Consider the following 24,641-nt stretch of genomic DNA (forward strand, 5'->3'; position numbering starts at 1 on the left):
GGTGCTAACTCTCCGTCTCTTCACTCAAGGTCGATCATGCACAGTAGGTGCCGTGTTTGTTTGCGTCCCCGTTCTTCCTGTTGCAATTAGCCACTTGAGCAGTAGCGGTTGTCCACTTGGCTGTGTGTCCGCCAGCGTATGGTCAAGGCTCGCGGCTCGAGATGCTCCGTTTTAGTCCTCATTAGCAGGATGAAGAGCGGACTGCTTTAGCGCCTGTCTGCCGCTAAGGCCATTTCTTCGCGCGTAAGCTGAGACGAGCGCTATGGGGGAAGCGCGATGACCTTCTGTGTGAAACAACCAGATGCAGTACATGCTAAAGGGCGTGTGCACATGTTTACTTGATTCCTGATCTGTAGGCAATAGTTTAGAACACAAATGGGCCAGTGATAGCTCAGTGGTTAAGGTACTGGACTAGTAAACAGAAGGTTGCCGGTTCAAGCCCCGCCACCACCAAGTTGCCACTGTTGGGTCCCTGAGCAAGGCCCTTAACCCTCAATTGCTCATTGTGTAAGTCGCTTTGGATAAAAGCGTCTGCTAAATGCTGAAAATGTTAATGAAAATGTTAAAATGGCACTAAATGAATAGTTCTTGTTTGAAAAGACATTTTTTTGTTTCAAATGTACATAAAATGCATTTAGTAGTCGGACAACAACCTGTCAAGCTGTGTAAAGACGTCAAATGTATGATTAGCCGTTAGTTGACTAGCGTGTAAGATGTGGTTTATTGTAAGTGCCAGGAAGAGCTTCTCATTCACTCCAGTTCATTAGTGGTGTGAAAGAAAGAACCTTTAAGCTATCGAGTCCTTCAACCTCCCTCCATTGTTATTCTATAGGCTTTAATGATGCTATAATAACATGTTCCTTTCAGCAATTCCTTTTAAATTAATATTTTCACTTAATTCAGTTTGATTGAACTGAAAGTAACAGTTGTGCAGAACAGAGGATCCCCAGGACTGGTTTTAAACCCCTTATTTGGATAGAAAGTATATTTTTATGACTACATGTTATCAGTAATTAATGCAAAAAATGAAGTTAAATAAGGAAATATAAAAGGGGGTTCAAAAACGTCGTCTCATGTCTGTATGTACGTAGATTAAAATGAGACAGAGGTGCTTACAGTCGAGGCGTAGATAGTCGTTGAGCAGCTGGAAGAGAGGGAAACTGTCCCAGCTGTCGGGAGGCTGCACTTCCAGCGCCGCGTCCATGTCCACGGCGTAGAGGGACAAAAACGTCTCAGCGTGTTCCACCATTAGATCAGACCACCACGCGAACGCCTGCAGCCAGTACACAGACGTGTGTGAATGTGTGACTGAGAGAGATGGTACCGGCGGTTCTCTGTGATGTAAAGTGTTTCAGTTGGGACCGATCATGGCGTCATGGAACGACTCTCCACAGATCTAAAAACCCCTTGATGTCTCACTTTGTGGAAACTGTGGCTTATTTTATTCACTCATCATTAATCCCTATAGACGAGTTTAACACAGGCAGTAACAGCTTTAAACACACTCTCTCACACACACGCGAACACACACGCACACACACGCTTACACTTCTCTTTTGGTCCACAGAGACCCAGAGTGAGATCTCAGGAGAGTAAAATGGGCATAAATTACTGCTGTTTAGAAAAACACAGGTCAGGATTCCTCTTATGCATGTTAATTATGACCCACACTAATATGACAAAAGTATGTGGACACCTCTCCTAATCATTGACTATAAGCATTTCAGCCACACCTATGACTTGGAAGAGTTGGGGGTGTGATATCTGCAAAGTGGGATAACTCCATATTTACGCCTGTGCTTTTTGAACCAGGGGCCCAACAAGCTCATTGTCAGGTGTCCACATATTTTTAGCCATATAGTGTACATGCTAGTCTTCTGGCAGTGAAATGCTTTAGGATTAGGTGTTCTTACATACAGTGTATCACAAAAGTGAGTACACCCCTCACATTTCTGCAGATATTTAAGTATATCTTTTCATGGGACAACACTGACAAAATGACACTTTGACACAATGAAAAGTAGTCTGTGTGCAGCTTATATAACAGTGTAAATTTATTCTTCCCTCAAAATAACTCAATATACAGCCATTAATGTCTAAACCATCGGCAACAAAAGTGAGTACACCCCTAAGAGACTACACCCCTAAATGTCCAAATTGAGCACTGCTTGTCATTTTCCCTCCAAAATGTCATGTGATTTGTTAGTGTTACTAGGTCTCAGGTGTGCATAGGGAGTAGGTGTGTTCAATTTAGTAGTACAGCTCTCACACTCTCTCATACTGGTCACTGAAAGTTCCAACATGGCACCTCATGGCAAAGAACTCTCTGAGGATCTTAAAAGACGAATTTTTGCGCTACATGAAGATGGCCAAGGCTACAAGAAGATTGCCAACACCCTGAAACTGAGCTGCAGCACAGTGGCCAAGATCATCCAGCATTTTAAAAGAGCAGGGTCCACTCAGAACAGACCTCGTGTTGGTCGTCCAAAGAAGCTGAGTGCACGTGCTCAGCGTCACATCCAGCTGCTGTCTTTGAAAGATAGGCGCAGGAGTGCTGTCAGCATTGCTGCAGAGATTGAAAAGGTGGGGGGTCAGCCTGTCAGTGCTCAGACCATACGCCGCACACTACATCAAATTGGTCTGCATGGCTGTCACCCCAGAAGGAAGCCTCTTCTGAAGTCTCTACACAAGAAAGCCCGCAAACAGTTTGCTGAAGACATGTCAACAAAGGACATGGATTACTGGAACCATGTCCTATGGTCTGATGAGACCAAGATTAATTTGTTTGGTTCAGATGGTCTCAAGCATGTGTGGCGGCAATCAGGTGAGGAGTACAAAGATAAGTGTGTCATGCCTACAGTCAAGCATGGTGGTGGGAATGCCATGGTCTGGGGCTGCATGAGTGCAGCAGGTGTTGGGGAGTTACATTTCATTGAGGGACACATGAACTCCAATATGTACTGTGAAATACTGAGCAGAGCATGATCCCCTCCCTCCGGAAACTGGGTCGCAGGGCAGTGTTCCAGCATGATAATGACCCCAAACACACCTCTAAGACGACCACTGCTTTATTGAAGAGGCTGAGGGTAAAGGTGATGGACTGGCCAAGCATGTTTCCAGACCTAAACCCAATAGAACATCTTTGGGGCATCCTCAAGCGGAAGGTGGAGGAATGCAAAATCTCGAATATCCGCCGGGTCCGTGATGTCGTCATGGAGGAGTGGAAAAGCATTCCAGTGGCAACCTGTGAAGCTCTGGTAAACTCCATGCCCAGGAGAGTTAAGGCAGTTCTGGGAAATAATGGTGGCCACACAAAATATTGACACTTCAGGAACTTTCACTAAGGGGTGTACTCACTTTTGTTGCCGGTGGTTTAGACATTAATGGCTGTATATTGAGTTATTTTGAGGGAAGAATAAATTTACACTGTTATATAAGCTGCACACAGACTACTTTTCATTGTGTCAGTGTCATTTTGTCAGTGTTGTCCCATGAAAAGATATACTTAAATATCTGCAAAAATGTGAGGGGTGTACTCACTTTTGTGATACACTGTACATGTCGTTTGATGTGAGGGTGTATATGTGTGAACTTTTCATCATGCAGCAGGTCTCAGGCCAGGCTGGGTTTGTCAAAAATGTGCATTTAATAGTATATAAGAGGATCTGCTGTTTATAGTTAATTATTATTAACAAAATATTCTTCATATTTTATGTACTAGGAAAACAAAAACTTTGCATGAAATACAGTTACAAAAGCCTAACAGCAGTTGTTGAATCTCCTCAATCAGTGCAGATCCGAGTAGTTTGAGACTATCGGCCTGACCGCTGCTGCTGCTGATGATGAGAATGCTCTGCTGCTGTTACATGTCTTGCACATCTGGCAAAACATGTCTTAAAATGAAAAAGGATCCTCCCAGATTCTTTGCAGAAACTCTGTGAGTAAATCTGCTAAAGAGCTGGTACACCTGAGGAGAGCTAGCATCGATGGTGCATTATGGTGATGGACTGCACCATGCTGGATCAGAAAAAACACTCTGTAAAATCTGCCATGTTGAATCCGTTCCTGCAGGATTTGATTTAAATACAGAATCATTTCAGGATGAGAATTCAACATTTGTGATTTTACTACCCACAGTGGGGAGCAGGAATCGGGGTTGTGCAAGATGACATGCGAAAATGAGCTTGGTTTCATTTTCAAAGGCTTGTCATGAGCCGCTTCGGGGCAGGAGAAGCAGCCACACAAGCAGCTCCCATAATGCCTTACGATCACTCTAGATACAGAAAAAGGGTGGGGGGTTGGTTGGTTGGTTGGCATACAAGCCCTTCATCCAGTTTAGGTAAGTGCTGGGCATGCAGAGAGGAGGTTAGGGGAGGTCTGAAAGGTAATAGGGCTCTTCTCAGACAGTTTCACATACCTCTTTACCCTTTTGCGTGTGTCCAGGCAACACGACCATAAGCGAGAGAACACAGCGTAGGTTACTAATCATCTTTGTAAATCAATAAAAGCTATTACGCTTGAATTTGATTCATAACTGATTGATGAACTTTACCTAGTGAAAGCAGTTTAATACAGTTAGTAACATTAATAATGATTTAAGCTAGAAGAGGTGGAACAGCTTTACAGTTGTGCTTATTAGGCTTCAACAAGGGCTATTTTTTAATTCAAATAGTCTGTATTTATGTATATCTGAAAGAAAACAACAAATTGTACTATCTGCAGCCAGTTTGGTCATCATCAGCTAAATAAATCTTAATCACACTGCAGCCACTAGGATGATGGGGCTAAATGTTGCTTAAAAGACATTAAAGTCAGTAATTAAGGGGTGTCCCCATGGTTTTGGCCATGTAGTGTATTGTATGTTTGCTTCATTTATGTTTCCTTTGATAATGTATAGTTGCTTCCATTTGCACAGAAGTAACTATATTATAATACCTAATAACTAAATTTATAGTAACAAAATTATAATACCACCACCGCCATACTTCACAGTGGGTTTGGTGTTCTTAAAATCATACGCACAGCTCTTTTTTCTTTAAAGCTAATTGTTTTATATGAACACTGTTCTGATTTGTGCTCATGCATCTTAGTGTTTAGAAAATATAATTTAGTCCCTAAGAGCCTTGATGTGTATGGACCCACTGACATCTACGAGAGAGGAAATGCACTTTAGGATAAACTTCCCTCAACCCAATGTACATAAATTGAAGAACCTGCTGGTAATGCTCTGGTACCAGATACCACAGGACTCCTTCGGGCGTCTTGTGGAGTCCATGTCTCAGTGGGACCGAGCTGTTCGGACAGCATATTATGCAATTAACTGTATGTTCACACGTGTGTATGTACGAGTGCACGCATGACACTTACCTCTGCATGATGCTCCTCGTTCTGCTGTAGCACCTCGATGACCAGTTCTGCCAGGCGGAGTGTGTCCTCCAGTTTTTTGGCAGGAGTAATTAAGCGGCCCACGTTCTCTGAGGTACAAGGGCAAAACTCTTAACTGGACACAAATATCGCACACAGGCCTAAAAACCTTCCCTCACTTCCCTCAGCTAGAATAGTAGTTCCCAGGCTAATCTGATCTGCTGTTTCAGTACTAAGTACATGAAGCTGTTCATGGTTACATCAACACTGCAAGCCAGTGTTCAATTATGATATACTGCTCAAACTTAATTTTGGTAAAATACACAAAAACACCCCTTTTAGTACTTGAGTTCCAGTGTTTCAGCCACACCCATAGTTAAAAGGGTTCCACATGTAAGGTGTCCACATGTTTTTAAACATCCAATGGTGTTCTACTGAGCACAGTACGCACTTCATACAGCAGCATTTAGAATATCCTTCTTTTTATTGTTTTTAACTGAACTCTTTATCCTGATCAGGGTTGTCATGGGTCTGGTGCCACCCAGAAACACCCAGCACAAAGCGAGAACACACCCTGGACACCCAAGGTGTAATTTAGCCAGTTCAAATGGGCTGAACATGTTGACAAGGACCACGTCGATGTGCAGCACCCACTCTACCAGCAGCCCCAATGTGCCAACCAGAACACATGTAGTTAATATGAGACCCTTTTGGATTCAACCTAACCATGTGTTGTAGTGGACACATATGTTCGCTTGATCTTTATATCGAAGCAAAGGGGTTCCAAGCCATTAGAATGTTGTTCCTAATAAAGTGGCTATGTGAAAAGAATCAGATTTGGGGTACTTTTACCTGCAGTGTGAATATAGTCCATGTATTAACCTCATTTAGAGACATTAGGATTGTAATGTGGAAATGTCCTGATTTAAAATATAAAGAGCAGTGATTATTGTAACAGTGAGGTATTTTCTAAAACAATGCTATACTATTAACCAAGTGTTTACTGTTCTACATTTACACATTTATTAGAAGTTCATTTTGTAATGATGCGAGTGTAATGAATCAAATGAAGTCAGAGAAACAAAATAATATGTACGATCATGCAGAATGCTCAGCACGTGCAGGAAGTCTTGGGCTAATCACTAATCTGTACCTCAGTTTCTATAAATTCTTCTCACTGTTAAATCAATCATTAAAATGTGTTAACAAAACAACTAGGGAAATATGTACACAAACAAAAAACTTTATGGCATAATGGTTACACATAAAACACTGGGATTTATGGAAATTGTTCATTCATTGTGGTCCAACAGCATGAAGTGGGTGTAAAGAAAATCGACATTAATGAAGGTTAATGAAGGACAGTTCATATAAAACCAAGGTATTGACTGAGAGGAGTTATGTGGACATTTGGTGAATGCAGACCATCACATTTAGCTTTTTAATAGGGTAAAGTGTTTTGTGACGTCAAGAAAAGCCAGATAAAGTCTGTCACTGTAGCTGAGTTACAATTAAAAAGCAAAATGGGAATTAAGCTGATTTTATCAACCAAAGACTGTAAAGCTTACAGAACAGCATCGCACGCACACACACAAGTGTGAAGTGTAGCGCCATTGGATACTGCAAGCTGAACACTTTTGCTAAGTATAGCATTGTGGAAAAAAAGTTGAATATATTAAGATCAGCTGACTGTTGTCTTGTACAAAAATTAGGACAGCCTGTTTTTCCACACTACAATAGATGAACAAAAAAACAGTATGTATCTAGATTTATCAAACTTTACAGCATAAACAAAAAATTATCACTTTATAGTTCATAACCAACAGTTGGTGTTACCAATTTATTATTAGCCTGATTTTAATTGATTCTTTTTTCAGTGCAAAAACATAATGGATGGCTTTGATAAATCACATCTACAGATGACACAAACAAAAGTTTAAATGTATTGTTGGGGTTTTTCAGTACAAGGGAAACTACTGGAAAAGCAATGATGCCAGTTATCCACCCTTCTCAGCCAATAGCTCATCAAAACCAACACAGTCAGTCCACACACTGCTGGCTTTCCAGTTAATCCTTTAACCATTTCTCTGCTTCTCCAGTAATATTTCATTAACAGACTAACAAAATGCCTCAGAAATGGTTTAAAGGGTTTAAACGAAAGCAGGGTTAGTAATACAGTACAAGCTTCTGCAAAAGAGATGCCTCGCTGTGCCAAATCAGGTATTTCACACACAACAGAGAGTGATGAAGCAGCAGACTGCTGCACATCTACTTCTAATGAAGTGTGACTAAAAAAGAAGAAGAAAATACCCAATTTGCAGATAACGCAAAGGCATCTTCTTTTTAAAGGAACGGAGGATTTAAATTTAATTCTACAATTTCATAGTAGAATTAAATTGTTACACAATAAGTTGTTTACATTACATTAGGTAACTACTAGAAATACAATAGAAATAGAAAGGCTTAGAATTCTTTCAGCTGCCAGGCTGTATGTGATTAAAATTACAGAGACGAAATACAGGTTACCATGGTAGGAGTCACTTCATCTCAATTTAACTGACTTCATTTAATTACTTTAATTTTAAATGCATCACTAATTCATATTTTGCCCAATCTAATTAAAATGTTCACATTTATTTTGTTTAATTTGGAATACCCTAAATGCAGTTATCCATGTATGCAATGCTCAATGTAACCAGTACTGTAGCAGGGAGTACTGACATTTTTTACTCTGACTACAGCCTAATATATTCTAATATAATCTATAAAATATGAACAAACTGTGTGTGTCTACACAATAATTATTGTATACTATAATGCGGCCATGTTGCTGACCATTGCAATTTTAAAGAATGTGCCTATTAAATAGCTGAGATATACTTATTATTATTATTATTAATTATTAGCATATATTTACCAGTACAAAACCAAAAAAGCAACTATAGCTATGGCTATAGCTATTCTGTTAATTTATACAACAATCTCTACAATTGTAATCAAGAGGCCAGGTGTAGCGGGCCAGCCTGTATCAGATACTAAGACAAAGCGCATCTTCGTTTAAGAGATGCAATGCACAGGGAACAAGGGAGGCTAGCATAACACCGTCACAGCATTGCTATGGCATTTTCAGACTGTGCCAGAGCAACGCTGTGAGCCGGTTAGGCTCTAGAATGGCTTTAGTAATTAGTCAAACAAAAGGTTCACCTGGATCCTTTTGATCCCTCTGAGATTTCTCAGCTACAAAGAGAACAAAAGAGAGAAAGCGAGAAAAGGGGGGAGGAAAAGGAAAGAGAAGAGCAAAGAGGAAAGAAAGTCAGCCAGCGGTCCGTTAGGAGGTCAAAGATGGAGGATAAGAAAGAGACAGCAAGACAGAAGTGGAGAGAGAAAGACTCCTGCGAACCATGTTGTCTTACATTTACCCTGTGTGAACCTCAGACAGACACCTTTCAGTGGTGACATCACAGAACACACATTAACAACACGGGCGTAGTGATGTGAGACAGACAGACAGTGATACAGAACAGTACAAAGAAAACTGGAGACACACAGTAAAAAGCCATCAGTGACTCGAACAAAACACAGTCATGGTTTGAACACAGAAAGACCGAGATAGAGACAGAGAGTATCCACCTTATTTTAAGGTCAACAATCTCTATTCAAACAGGATTACTTTATTAAAAATATTCCATAGTTATCCCAAGTAAATCCATCTTTTCCTGGTGCTACAATGATGTGATTTCTTTGATTTCAGTGATTTTGATTTTGGAAAATTACAGAGAAATTAACTTAATGTCAAAATGAGTTATGCCTTTTCCTACTTGCTAGCAGTAGCTAAAGCTAACTAATCAAATAAGAATTTAAAAATAAGGTGGATAGTCAGTGTAGACACTGCATCAAAAAGCCCTAGATCTTTCATATTCTTTTATAATCTGTTTCCTTGCCTTCATAAAAGACTTCATTTCTAAGCGAGGTTTGTACAATACCTGATCTCTGTCAAAAGCCTGAGAGGATATGACCAGCGGGGCTATGAGGGAGTGAAGGAACTCAAACAGAAGCAAAAGTAAAAATGCATTCAAATTTCAGTTGCATAAGTCAGCAGGAAAATGAAAAGGAAAAACTAAAGAAGCTAACAGATATGGTGCTGAAAGCCAGACAAACCGAGAAGGCTGATGGAGGTCGACAGATGGACCTGTATCTGATCTCGCACTCAGCTCGGCCAGACAGGTGGAAGAATTAAAAAAAGGCAAGCAGAATCAGAGCAACTCAGAGTGATGGGTTGTTTTTGGTTAGAGTTGCAGGGAAGTCTTAAGGGAAGGTGCTGACAGTAATGACAAGTAACGGGAGGGTGGGGGAGAAAGTCATGGACTGGTGGAGGATGAGGCAGGTACTCACGAATGGTTAAATCCATCACTTGTGACGCCAAGCAGTAGACAGGATGCTCATACATTTCTCTCTTTTTCCCTACAAAAGAGGATCGGGCATGCAAGAGCAGGGGTCAGAGGAGAGTGGGAGATAGTGTGACAGAGGTTCTACAGGGTGCTTTGGAAAGACTGGGTGGCAGTGTGAAGAGAAGACGAGCTGTGGTGTGGGTAGAAACTGTCATTTCCTTCTGGTTTAAATTTACTGGTATGATAAAATAATAACATAGCCAAGTATGACTGGAAGCTAACAGGATCCTAGCAGGTTATTATGAGACCCTCTGGACTATGACACTGATATTTTTTAGAACGGTGATTGGCCACCAATCTAGTTATAATTGGCCAGTGATCATTTAAAAGCAAGTGTTTGAAAACAAAAAAAGTGACCAATAAAATTCACAGAGGTCTTACTTGTAAAGCAAGTGTCCTGGAAGATCATGCTGATAAGTTTATATATTTATAAACATTCTCTTTGGCATTAGAATGAATGTAATCATTTGGCTGCTTGGGCTAATTAACTTTTAAGCCTCCATTCATCGTTTGGCATGGCATAAAATAACAGAACCGTGTTGCACTTTCTCAGAGGAATATTTGTTGATATTTAAAGAGACAAATTCATACCCACAGCAAGCAGGGATTTGTGTTAGGTGGGTGATTGAAATTCTGGCTAAATGGAATTGATTGTATGGATATATAAAGCAAATTTTGAATGTTTGTACAGTAGTGCTTGTTGAGTTGATGTTGGTGTTGTATAGCTGGATCAAACCATTAGCTGAGCCAACATTTTACCAGAGTTTCCTCAGGCAGCAATGCTCCAATGGTCTCTGTGGTTTCTTTATAGACATGGACTCTCATCATAGCTCAATAGCATCAGTGGTATATTTACTCAATATCTCGCATTAACAGCCAAACAAAGTCGTGTTAGGAATACTGATTATACAATCATTTTCACCAGTAACTGGCAACTCAGGTAAAGATGAGTAAAATGGGTTATAAAAGAAATCACTGTTTGGTTAGTTAGTTTAATCTCACACTACTAACTACAAGTGCCACAATTATTACCATCCTCAGAAATCTTTAAATTGATCTGAGTGAATATATAAAATTCTTCTTAGTCATTCTCATAAAGCTGGGCAGTAAAACAGTTCAAGTTTCCTCGAAAAAACAACTGACAGGTTCTTGTTTTTATTGTATTTTACAAAATGTCCCAATATGTACTTAAATAGGGTTTATTTGTGTTTGTTTACCTTAATCAGCTCAGTAATATTTTGCAGCAAAAAAAATTGCAGCAGGAAAAGTAGAATCAAATGCTAATATTTATGGAATTGTAGGTATTTTTGACACTATTTTTGAATGGATGATGATACCTATTAATCTGATAAAAACTTTTCTGTTACATACATTTTTTTCTGTTCAAAGTCCTGTCACGTCAGCTAACGTTTAATAAGCAACTGTTATCAACCCTGAATGTGAATGTTATACATTTTAAGTTGCGTCAAGGTGGTGAGTATGCCAAAAAAAATCTGCTTATCTGCTTAAGGGATGTGAGCACCACCTTAAGGCTTAGAATTCAATGTGCAGACAAAAGGGGAATAAACTTGCAAGTGTGTGTGTGAGGGGAACAGGGATATAAATCACTGCAACTGATCAGGCCATGGAAAAGATCCGTCAGAGCTGATGTGTGTGTGTGGATGATTCGTGTACTTTGTTAAGGATTTACTTCTCTTTAATAAACGGTACCATCCCACAACACTGCACATATTCATACTAGTTTTATTTCTTTTATTTTCTTTAATTTCCTTTAACTCATTTTCACCTTTTTCTTTCAGCTTACCGGCTCAGTGCTGAACACAGACTTGAGCACTGCGTTACTGCAAACTCACACTTAAATAGCGTCGAGTCCAGGTGATGTTAATGCACGTTGATGAGCGCAAAGATCCATGGGAAATGTAGTTTATTTAAGAACGCCGTTTTCTATTTTTTAGAGATGCTACAGAAGCCTCTCTTTATGTTACAGTGAATATTAATTATTATAACTTTAACTAAAAAATGTGGTTGTGTTGCTCATGTTAACCAGCTCCTTTAAACTGACAACAATTTGCCTATTACATAAAATGCTAGCAGAAAGCCTAGCTTCTCAAATAAACATGCTAGCTCGTGTTAGCAGAAACACCAATTAATGTATGTTGTTTGATAATATAATAGTTTTGTTAGAGTATTAACACTAATAACACTAAAAGTGAACTAACTGGCTTAGGCTATCAGTGGCAGACGTTTCAGATTTATTAATGCAACCAGAAATCATGCCATGTTAGCAGATTAGCCTATTTCAAGTTTATTCTTCTGTCATGATGGTCATATTTAATCCAAGAAACACTAAAACAACGGCCACCAGTTTCAGAAATCATTGCAATGCCAAAACTTTCATGTGATACATGTTCTCTAGATGTGTAAATATGTAAATTTTCCATTTTAATTGTATTCACCGACATATCAGAGCCACAGTGATAATCCACGTCTATAAACAAACCTGACAAAAGCACAGTTATATATGGGTTACTTGAACTGTCTGTTGGCTTTGTGATTGCTGTAAAAACTCACTATAACAAGCAGCAAAGCCAAAAAACTAGGGCAAAGCACAGAGACAGAAATATAAAAGATTTTTAAAAGGGAAGGGAGTCAAAACCCAGGATAAGGAGTAAGTAGATTAGAAGCAGGTTGAGAAGCAGGTGTTTTAGCTCTGAACAGGAAGGTGCTGTTAGCTAGAGGAGAAAACACAACAGTTCTTGCTATATGTTAATTCAACACCTGGAGGCTTCCACAGAAAAGAGGTGAAGGTTTACAGAGTGCAGTAAAGAAGGGATTGAATGCATTTTTACTTACACTAACACTGGGATATAAAAGTAAGCATCAAGAATAAACGTCAAGACATAGAAAGAATGACTTATCCCACTAACAAAACAAGACATCATAAGACTTTGAACAGCATCATTAGCAATATGCAAATGCTGATTGTGTTAATAAAATTCTTGACATTAATTCTTTCAGCTAACAGCACTTCATTATATGGATTTTTTTTTAATCTATTAAGGAGCAGCAGTCAATTTAAAAAAATGAGAAAGGAAGTGGTTCACTTTAATTCGTGTCAAGTTAACCCTGGAAATTCATTATTTTTGGCAGTGTGAATCTAGAAAACAGGAAAGATGATCTGGTGTAATTTCTTTCAGGAAAAAAATTTGTTTGTGCCACTGCACAGCTATGATTTACCTGTTAAAATATATAAACCACATATTCATCATGCTCCTTTTGGGTGCTTATTTAGGCTGGTGGGTTAGCAAGTAAATATGACTGAACTTAATTCATGTGCTTGTCAAAAATTACACCCAAAACATGAAGAAAGCATCAAAGTTTGCAAGATAATAATTGTGCTGTTATTTCATTATATTAAAAAATACAAATGTAAAATATGAAAGGTCAACAACTGAAATGCATCAAAATTGTTGACTTGTTGACTTGACTTCCCCACTTATAAATACTGCTTGTTGGCTGCTCAAAAGACCACATGGATGCATCAAAACATTGAGTACTGTATTGACAACCAACCAGCCGTTAATTTCATTACTACATCACTTACAGTAAAATTTCTCAGCCGAAAAAACAGAACTAGTGTGTTTTTATTTTACCTTCCACTTTGGCATACTCAGAGAGGCGCTGGTAATTGACCAACGCTGCCTGCTCCAGACACTTCCGGATCACGGCTTTCACCTCGTCCTGCTGCACCGGTGTTACTATGACCTTCATCAAAACCTGCTAACCCACACAAAAAAAAAAGACATTAAAAATTACATTTTTATTAATTGTTTTATGTAATAGGCATGTAGTCTTGTGTTTTTAATGACTTTTGCAGCTGTTCTTTTCTTAGTTTATGGTGGGTACAAACAGTACCTTACTATTATTATTATTATTATTATTATTATTAAAGGCTGCCGGGCAGAATAAAACCTCTGCTCCTGCTTAGTTTTAGTCCACATGCTCAGCAACAAACTTTGGTCAGTTCAGCTAAATACCAAGACTGCCATGACAAACATCACTTACAGGTAAACATTTGTTAACTGTATGTGAAGTGATTAGAGTACAGACCCTCTCCAGCAGAGATAGTGTAGCCTTCAAAGCTCCCTCTGGTCGTCCAAATGGAAAACAGTATCTGTGAAATGGAAAAAAAGGTGCGCACTTGTTTTTAGCTAAAAAAATTCTAGTCCTACTACTATTAATAATTATTAACAATTGTTTTACAAGATCGAATGATTTTAGCACTGTATATGAAAAATAGAGTGTAAATGATAATATACAATTATACCATAATGGTAATAATTGTGAAATATGTTAACTTACTCATTACAGTAAAATACTGCGTAATGTAAATTATAAAATATAATGATATAAACTGTAAATAATAATGACAAAAATAATAGCAATAATAAGTAAGTTATAATTATTATAAATAACAATTCTTAAGTGTTGTATTCTAGTAGCAAAAAAAGCATAGCACAGAACAATTAAACAATATATAGCATATTCAAAAAAATAAAATTACATAAAATAGACACATTTATAGAATTTACATTGTAAATATAATATACACAGCCTTTTTATATAATATTTATATAATTGTACACCATACTCACATCGATTCCTCGAGTGATTTCATTGTTTCTTTGTTTTATTTCTTCGTACCTGAAATGTGTGATCTGGTTCTCCAGCAGCACTCGCAGCCGTTCTTTAATCTCCTCGAAGTGTTCACGCTCCTCCACGGTGACAGTGCCAATTCCATCAGGCCTGCAGCGACATTTTCACACACACACACACACACACACACACACACACACACACACACACACACACACACACACACACACACACAAGTTAACATTGCTGCTCTGCTGGCTTGGGTCAGAAAGGTCACAGACGTTTACATGGGGTCACGCGTAAGGTCAGAAAAAGCCAACAAACACACACACCCAATTTCACCACTATAATCAGCTCCCACTGCAGGGGTGTATGTAACCGTACCCTGCTGTATGAATGGGGGTTTAATTTTAATTACATATTGCATTGAATAACACGCAGCTACTTAATTGTGTGTGTGTGCTAGTGTAACTGTGCATGTTTTCACGCTCCTGCCCACATTAAACACTTCATTCATACTCATCACATTTATTTTCCTCTGCCACCCAGATCCCCTGCAGGTTCACCTACACCCACACATACACACTCCTCGTTCACAGCAGGTCTGTGTTTACCTGACTGTGGCGGAGAAAAAGCAAAAAGAGTGAGAAAAAATACTATTCTGCATCTTTTCTGCATTCGGAAAAACTTGCGCACCTGTCAGCCTCACCCAGCTACGCTGATGTTTATTTATTAATCAAATCAGAGCTCTGCATTTCTCATGCATAATCAGAGGGTGAAGGTTGAGGGTAGAGGCAGTGTCCACATACTTTTGGCCTTATAGTGCATGTGGATCAATCCTGACTGGCACATGTGAACATCAAACTGCCTCAGACATACAGTATCACACAAATCACACTTATCACAACTCTCCGCTAATCAACATGTTTTTAAAAGTGTTCCGAAGAGAAAAAGCCCCCCATGATTTCTGCCCCAACGCACAGGGGTGGACCCCCTGTCTGGTGTGACATGTGTGCCCCGCCTGCCCCCCCCCCCCCCCCCCACCTGTTATCTTTCGGACTGACACGGCGATGGAGTGACGAGGAACGTGTCACGTCTCCTGCTCTTCAGGGTCGTGTCACCCCTGCCCTCATCTCCTCTGTCATACACACTCTGTTCACATGTGTGTTTGCCCACCCACCCTGTCACATACCATCAGAACAGTCTCTGCATGCTGTGATGTGTGTTACAGGGAGAACATGTGCTTCTTATACACACTGACTGCATATAAGGTTTATCCTTCACTACATTCTTGCTGAAGGAGCATATGCATATGTAGGATACACCAAGAGAACAGTACAGGCTTGAATGCCTGACCCCACAAAGTGAAAGGTCAGGCAAAGATGAAGTGACAACAGACTGATGTACTCACATTTAGAAGACAACGAGGGAGGGATGTGAGGGATGATTTGTACGCTATGGTCTTCGCAGTCACTACATGCCAACCCAGTCAGAGATTCTGGGCCGCTGTGGCTCTCCACCACCATTATGAAAACACCAGTTGAGGTAATGTGTTCTGTTGAGGTAATGTGTTCAGTCTTGAAGCTGTACTGGTGGGTTGGCACTAAGATATTTTATGTTACTGTATCTATGAGTCTCTAGGTGTGTAACAATGCCATGCAGCTCAAGAGGAATTACATTTTAAATTAAATTAATACATTTCACACTCATTAACCTTTCCCCTCCGTCTGGTTGCGAACAGGCTGTGCTACCATTATCAGTGCCCTACATGCCATCATGCATATTCAAAAATCAAATGCAAATGAGACCCTGCTTGACACCAACGGTTATTAAATATGGTAATCCAGATATGCTAATGAGGCAATAGTGTCATATCCTGCAACATCCGAGATACACACTGTTACCATCTGTAGTGCACCAGGATGGAGTGTGCCACTGATACCACTGTTACGCCCCAGGCACCGGGGTTAAAGGTGAGGACCGAAACTGGCGTTGAATTGGCCAAACTTGGTGGAAGGTAGCGGGAGATAAAAATGTGAAAGAGCAAAGGAGACAGGGAAAGAGACCGGGCACGGCAGGACACCCACACGACTGTGCCTCGAGGACAGGACTGACAGGATGACAGATTGTCTTTCTGTCTCTTTCTCTGACTTGGAGCTACACGTGTCTTCCTGTCTAAGCTGATCATAACGGGACGCAGACGGACAGCCCAATTCAACTCCATCAACGTCTATCACACACACACGCGCACACACACACACAAACCTCGGCTATGTGGTCTGCTAGACTGACAGGTCCTAACCTTTTACAGTCGAACCGCATATACAGCGGCTTGTAAAAAGCTTTTCCAGACAGTGGAGGTTTTGATAAGTGCAAACAGGGGAGGCAGTTATGGCAGCTTATGGTCAGGTGTCCACATACTTTTGGCCATATTGTAAAGAATTTGGGGTAAATTTAAATTTGATATACCTTTAATTTGTATTTATTTGCTTATGTGGCTGAATTACTAATGGAATATAAGTGTGAGGGGTTAAACAAAAGAAAACGATGGATAATGAAGCACCATAGTGTCTTACCTTCTGAACCTTGTGGCCACCTTCCACTTACAGTCCCTTTTCCTCCACAACTCTATTATTCGGAGTGCATTTTTAGAAGGGGTGGGGGTGTCAAGAAGGGCTGGGTACAGGGCACTGAGCACTTCAGATTCACACACTGGCCATTTGAGAAGCTCACTTAATCTCTGACTTTATTCCATGCATCCACACACACACATGCACAGGAGGACACACAAGCATTCAGGAGGGTTGTGACGGCACAGGGTCAGGTGAGAAATCAACGAGAAAAGACGTGAGACATGAGCAACTGAAAAAAACATAAATAATGAGCAAAGTAGCATGCTAAATAAAAAAAGTCACGACCGAGAGGTTCATTAGAAGATTAGAACTATGTGATGCTCAGGTGGGTCAGTTGTCTAATAAGCAAGCCCACCACCGGTTCCACTTTTGGATTTGAGTCTTGGAAGTAGCTTTTGGCCAGAGCTAGATCCTTTTGTAAAAATGCAACTGCCAGCCTCACGCATTGCTGTAACCGGCCAGTGAGGATGTCATTCAGTTGGCAAAGGTCACCAGAATGCAGTTATATTGACCACATGGTTGGAAACATGGTTAAGTGTTTGATATTACAGGCGTTACCTACCTGTTACCGTGCACATGTGAAGCACAAAAAGCAAAGCTGTAGTGAAGCAGGGTGGGGTCGATCATTGCTCCGTTCTCAGCCCTCGCCAACAAGTCGTTCAGGTAACAGAGGTGCCTGTGACACCCCCGGACACCATTTCTGGCACAGTACTCATCCATGACGAATACCTGGCCCGGACTGAACCAACCCTGCAGCAGAGGACAAAAAAGGTGGCATTGGGCACCTGGTAAACATGTTATTCATTTTTACCAACTGGCGACATGCTGGCACAGCTGGTAGAGTAGGTGATATACAGCAACATGTATCCATGAGAACTGGTATTGATCCCCACCTCCATTTTCTAGTGTCTGTATCATGTCTCACATGGTTTCACGTGGATTCCTTTCCCCATTTAAAGCATGCCAATAGTTGGATTTGGCAGCACAAAATTTTCCCTAGGTCTGAGTAAGTGCATACGGCTCAAAGACAGTCACAATCGTGGGTTTTCAGAATCCATGTTGCTGTCAATAACCCACTCTCAGATTTCAACTCAACCCAATCTCAGCATGAAATATTTGGCTCATCAGGTTATACTGCATTTCAATGTAGATCTGTAGATATTAAAGTACCAGGCAGGAGTAGGAGTCGTTTAGCCTGTGGTCCAGAGTGAGGCGCTGTACCATCTCGAACAGTGCTCCATGGTTGAAGTTACAAGGGTTCGCTGAGATGAACTCGTCCATCCCATGTTTCTGAGCACGGTCTGCGTCTGTGGATAAAAAAGATGAGCAAAATGTTTAAAAGACATTGTAGCAAGCTGGTGCTAGCAACAGAAATTGTAGTAATTTAATCTACAGTAAAAATCTAGAAATGTTATGTGCAGTAGCTTGCAGAATAGCATTAGCAGTGAAGACCATTAGAGTTTAATATGACCTATAGCAAAATAATGTCAAATCAGACATTGTTAGCTAGCTTTGTTCTGCTAGCCATAAAGATAACTGTTCATTACTTTTAAAGCATCTTAATAGTATTTGATACTTATGGACATTTTATTTATTTATTTAAATAGTCTGTTAGCCAATTATTAACACCAAATTCTGTAAACATTTCAGTATGTAACTTAAAAATTCATCTCAAAGTCTGTATCATATTAAAACTCAAATTCTGCTGTAGTGTTAGCACTGAAGTGTTAGCCAGCATTAGATATAAGGGCTATAAACATTTATAAACATGTTTTTTTACTGAAATCCTGTTGAGATAGCTTGTAGTTTCTGGCTTACTAACAATACAAATATATAAATATATATATTAAAATTCACTTAGACATCCAAGGATTTTATCAAAGTTAGATATTAAGTTAGACAGCTAGCATTAGCGGGATCATTTTACGGTTTCTAAAGACAAAATCTAGTTTTAGATACTTTATCATGTTAGCAATAAGATATTTATGTGTATGGCTTAGAAATTCATGTTATTAAGATTATAAACCTGTCTTTTTATACAAAAACCCTACTAGGAATCTGTTCAGATAAACTGATGTTAGCTATATTGCTATCTTAGAATCTCTATTATGGTATTGTCTAGTTAGCTTTCAAGAGTTTTAATAAATAAATAAATAATCTGTTAAATTATTTTACTTTTTAGCAAACATTTACTATTTAGCAAACATAAACTGTGTCTGAAACTGAAATTGCCTTTATATTAATTCAAGCAGGATTAATGTTTTCAAACGGTTGAAATTACGGTTCCTGAGGATTTCCAGCGTGTCTATTCACGGCCGATAATCCTGCCGCTTCTGCAGCCCCGTCGTTAGTTAACTAATTTATCAATCTGGCCATTCCAAATAATCCCCACCTCCCTCTTGTACACCCAGCCTCTTCCATCCCCATTCAGCAGGCTGCCCACAGGCCCCGGACCCCTCTGGGGTCGGTCTAATTAAAGCAAGCCCGTGCCACTAACCTGGGATCAGGGAAAAGGCCAGCCCAGTGCCCCCCTGCCCACGCAGCCATTGTCCACTAAGGGGACTAAATAAATCCAACAACACATTTTCACTTTCCTGCCCGGTTAGTGGGCTTAGGTATTACATCAGGGCCTGGGCAAATAAACGGGGCCCGTTGCTTAATCCAGTCTCCACTCGGGGGGCTTTTCTCATTCTAATGCAGCGTTTCAGATGGAGCTTAAGCGCTATACTGTAGGCTGGTACCCATTCACGTGAAGCAGCCTACCAAGTGCTGACACTTTGCATCTGAATCAGGAACAAGGCTTAACCCTTACCTGTGCTTAAGGACTGGACGCCAAAATATAGTGTTTCTTTCTTATTTCTGGCACAATGACACTAGAGTTCAATGCTGTATTTCAGATACTCATTATTCAATACAGTACTTCTAAAATGATCAGCTTCTCAGACAGTCATTGTAATTTTTAAGGTGTGTGACTACAAATCCTGAAGTTGCTCAGATTAGTCTAGGCTGTGTTTGCACACCAAGCTGCCCAAATAAGATTTGTGTTTCGTATTTACTGGATGAGGAACGTGCTCGAGACAGATTAATCAACTGAATCATCCTGACAGGCTGCAAAGACCATTACAGACCACTACAGCACTCACACCAATTCAGCATTTGAATGTAATAATGATAATAAACATACACTATATGGACAAAAGTGTTAGGACTCCCTGTCTAATTTTTGAATTCATGTGTTTCAGCCACAGCAGTTACTAACAAGTGAAATAAATTAATTATATAAAGGAAAGCACATGCTTCCAATTTCACAGCAACAGTTTAGGGAGGGTCCTTTCCTGTTCCAGCATGACTGTGCCCCTGTGCACAAAGCAATCTCGATAAAGAAACTCCAGTGTCCTGACCTTAACCCAACTCAACAGCTCTGGCATGAACTGGAACATCAATGGAGGCTTTCTTGACAAACATCAGAGCCCAGCAATACAAATGCCATTTGGGCTGAATGGGCTTAAATTCCCACAGACATACATCAAAGTCTTGTGAAAAAATCACATAGAGGTCACTCTACTTTAACACCATTTAGTTAATGGGATGTCCGACAAGCTTATGGTCAGGTGTCCAATAGTACTATGGTGTGTTTAAACCATAATGACCGGTCATTCTAACATTACTTAAACAATAAAAGCAGTTTATGTGTTTATGAAAAAGAGTTTGGGTGAAACAGATTAGCCATGTAACTAAAAACGGTCTTAATAATCTGATCATTTATTTGAGGAAAAATTTGTCAATTCAATTTGTCACTTTTCATTTAATATTTTTGACTTATGTTGGGCGTCTTATTCTTAAACCTAAAATGCATTTGTAAATATTATGCAAAGTACACAGAGCACAAAGGCTTAAACAAAGGCAAAAATGATGATAACACTCGAGCCAAAAGGTGACATTGTGTCCCTCTTACATGTCTCAATATGAACTTGTCATTTCTGCTTGACACAAATGGAGGGTAGCACAGCCGTGGACAGTAACACACGATGACATGAGTCCAGTCGTAGATGGCCGGGCCAGAGCTGAACTGACAATGATTGATGGGACTTTATTCAATTATAGAATCTTCCTTTCTCTGGAGAGTCCACAGCACACTGACGCCTTTTATTCACACAAACTGACACTTAAGCACCACAAGCACCCACGGACAGCTACGGTACTATTAAACAATGACATTATTAAAGTCAAAACTCTGACTGCATGACAATTAATTGCACATTTTGTTTTCATTGTTTTTTTGATGAATTGTGGCTAGCCTTAAACGATGATTGGAAGGGGAAGACGGTGTGAATTAGCAAGTCGTTATTTGGTAACATTCCACTGATAGCTTCCAGAAATAATCAGGTTGCAAACACACTGTTTAATTCATGGGGCGTCACTTTTAACACGTTAATTACCAGCTGCTGAGAAACGCCGGGTGCACCACTGCTCCGTCCAAAACCAGTCGTTTCGACGAATTCATTTAAAGCAATAAATCAACAACTGCAGTGGATGGAGAAAAATGACTGTAATTAAGTCATCAATCAGTCGTCGGGTTTCCTTTAATGCCACGTCATCTCTGACTGTGTTAAACTGGATAACAAACAGGAAAACGGCCTGGTTTAAGATTATTATGTACATTTCAGCTGACTGTACAACTGAAGTCTTTTATTCAGCTTAATTTTGATGTCCTTCCGGATTTGTAAAGAGGCAAATATGCAAAATCTAATATGAGCTAAATTAAATCATATGTTTATGCAAAATCACTGCACACACCATTTTTGGAAAAAGCAGAAGCATAAAAAATAGAAGAGGAAATAGAGGGAAAGAAAATGTAGGTAGGAAGGAAGGAAGAAAATGAAAGATAGGAGAAAAGGAGAAGGAAGGAAGGAAGGAAGGAAGGAATGAAGAAGAGAAGGAAGGAAGGAAGGAAGGAAGGAAGGAAGGAAGGAAGGAAGGAAGGAAATGTAAGTAGGAAGGAAGGAAATGAATATAAACTAATTAAATAATCATACTCACAGAACTGGGAGATTGGAGCATCGAGTTGTGGTGCTGTACCTCCTTTAGCATTAAGTTTTTGGACCTGTGTGGGTGGAACCGGTTTGTGTGACTGGCCTGTCGCTCTGTACATGGCCTGAACCCACAGGATCCGATCCTGCTCATCATCGCTGGCAAAGATCACAGTGTCCCCTTCCTTCACCGCGTTAAAGAAAGCCCTGCCACCGTCCAAACCTGTTAACAGAAAATAGATTCAAAAAATAATAATGGTTAAAGAAATAGGAATATTATGGCAGCCCATAAATGCAAAAACACAACAGATCTCATCCAGAGTGACTTACAGCAAATTCTAAAAATACAATATCAACTTTAAACAGAAGTGTAGGTCTTATTGTGATACTGTGTCCAATCAGCAGGGATCATGTGATGTTTTATAAGGATTTTTCTGGTTTGAGTTACTGGGGTTTGGTTTGCTAGGGATTTGTTTGTGTGTACACTTAGGTGTATAACATCGTAACATTTGTTACTCAGATTGTCGGATGTGTCGTAAATCTGTTTTAATTAGATTATTGTAGTATTTACCCTTGATCAAGCAACATTAGGATAAAACATAGTTGGTAATGTTTGTAACATGTGGACTTGATATGTGATCTTTTGGTGCTTGGACCAACCCAACTAAATACAGTGTTCAGAGGAACCAGCCATGCTTTTGAACTTTGTAGCTCAAACAAAGGTTGTAAATGATCAAGAGAGGCTTTATTGTCATTTCAGCTGTATACAAGTACATATTAAAATGAAATAACGTTCCTCCAGGACCAGAGTGCAACACAGAACACAAGTGCAAAACAATACAATATAAACAGTGCAGATAAATATAGGAGACATTTCTAATCTAAAGTATTTGAGGGGGCAGGACCAAAGACATGAGTTGTGTTGGCCAGTACATCTAAGTCCCCACTTTCCAGCTCTGTCGGTAAGTAAAAAGCATAAAAATGTACCTGGCTGGGGGTCGGTGTAGTCCACAGTGTATCCGTCCAGTTGGAGCAACTCTACAGGTTCGGCCTTCTTCTCTCTGTAGCTACACATGGCAAACGTGTACTGACTAACCTGAAAAAGAAATCATATTGAAACCGCACATTATTCTGACTAATCATGCATTACTGTTATATTTTTAACCATAAGCTTAGAAGGCTTAGGAAGAAGGAATCAATTTTGGAGGCAGCTTGTCTTGCCTACCAATGGATTGTGCCCGGGCACTGACTGGTGGCCTGCCAATGGAATATAAGTGATGGATGAGTGCAGAAGCTCCACTGGCTTCAAGGTGGCGGTCACAGACACATTCGTGCGCCATGTACCGTACACAACTCGTCTCTCTCTCATATCAGGACGAGGCGTATCAATCCCGGCCAAACTGGTGCCCCCTGCAAGTGGCATCTCCCTCACGCTCACAGAGTGACACCATCAATTCAATGTCATGTGTGTGATGGATTGGGTTTGCCCCAGGCTCAAGAAGTCTCCTCGGCAAGTAAACTGCCCTCAGGACACCACACACCCTTTTTTTTCGCTCGCACACCCTCCCGCCAAGCCTCCCTCCCCCGTCACACAGCAGCGCTAAAGTTCCAGGCTTCCCGTACCCGGGTGACCCGCTGTCAAACCGACAGTTAAAGGATTTTAAATGACTTTTGCTCCCTGATTAGCTCGCTATGCTTCGGCCTTTCAAATAACCTTTGCCATTGTTGTCCGTGCTCTATAAATTGTATTGTGTGTGGGCGAGAGCGTGGACGAGTGCCAATCGATTAGTATAACCGGCCGGGAAACAAGGGGCGCCCCTGGTCATTTCTGGACATTTCCATATTTACAAGCTTGAGACTGAGTGTACAAGCCAGAACATTGAGAAGAGATGAAGAGACAGAGGAAGATGGACAGGATGGGGAGATGGGGGCGGTTAGACAGCCAGATGTTGTGCAGCGTCGCCTCCAGACTGAGGAATAATTAGACTTCACTTTACATCATAAATATTTGCCTTACGCCTTTGGTTGAGCCAGAGTGCCACTGGGGACTCGAGATGCACAGGAATAAGAATATAGACGGCTGAAAATGTATGTGTATCCTCCAAAAGAAAAGGGAAAAGGAGGAAATAAACATCTAACGTCTAACATCAATTTTATATAGGTACATTAAATGGTCATTGTGTTCCAGCCACAACCATTACTACTAGGTACATATGAAATCAATAAAAAATTATGTGGTTCCAAATGCGACCGAGCGATGGGAACAGTTTGGGGAAGGTTCTTTCCCTTTGAACATGCCCATGTGTACAAGGCAAAGTCCTGACCTGAACACCTTGGGGTCAACAGACATGCTCCATAATCCTGTTGTAAGACATTCTGTAAGAATAAAGGCTGATATAGCCACAAATAAGACCTATTCCATATTAATGCACCTGGTATGGAAATTAAATTGACATGTTCAACAGGTTTATAGGGTGTCCATGTACTTTAGGTCATAACATCAAGCCCAA

At 40.2% G+C, this 24,641-nt stretch overlaps 1 protein-coding gene across 2 annotated transcripts in view; it reads right to left on the reverse strand.

The window, feature by feature from the left end:
* Nucleotides 1-24,641, reverse strand: part of cadpsa (Ca2+-dependent activator protein for secretion a) — a 92,151-nt gene that overhangs the window by 24,788 nt on the left and 42,722 nt on the right. For both annotated transcript variants that reach the window (XM_062987137.1, XM_062987136.1), the window contains exons 10-19: nt 23,119-23,227; nt 22,142-22,354; nt 18,272-18,408; nt 17,664-17,851; nt 14,517-14,618; nt 13,923-13,986; nt 13,466-13,589; nt 9,757-9,825; nt 5,368-5,474; nt 1,117-1,273 (exon numbers count right to left, since the gene is read on the reverse strand). In XM_062987137.1, the coding sequence (XP_062843207.1) occupies nt 1,117-1,273; nt 5,368-5,474; nt 9,757-9,825; nt 13,466-13,589; nt 13,923-13,986; nt 14,517-14,618; nt 17,664-17,851; nt 18,272-18,408; nt 22,142-22,354; nt 23,119-23,227 (1,270 nt within the window). The remainder of the gene's footprint in view (nt 1-1,116; nt 1,274-5,367; nt 5,475-9,756; nt 9,826-13,465; nt 13,590-13,922; nt 13,987-14,516; nt 14,619-17,663; nt 17,852-18,271; nt 18,409-22,141; nt 22,355-23,118; nt 23,228-24,641) is intronic.

This window comes from Trichomycterus rosablanca, chromosome 24 (assembly GCF_030014385.1).
Source record: "Trichomycterus rosablanca isolate fTriRos1 chromosome 24, fTriRos1.hap1, whole genome shotgun sequence".
Classification (NCBI taxonomy): domain Eukaryota; kingdom Metazoa; phylum Chordata; class Actinopteri; order Siluriformes; family Trichomycteridae; genus Trichomycterus; species Trichomycterus rosablanca.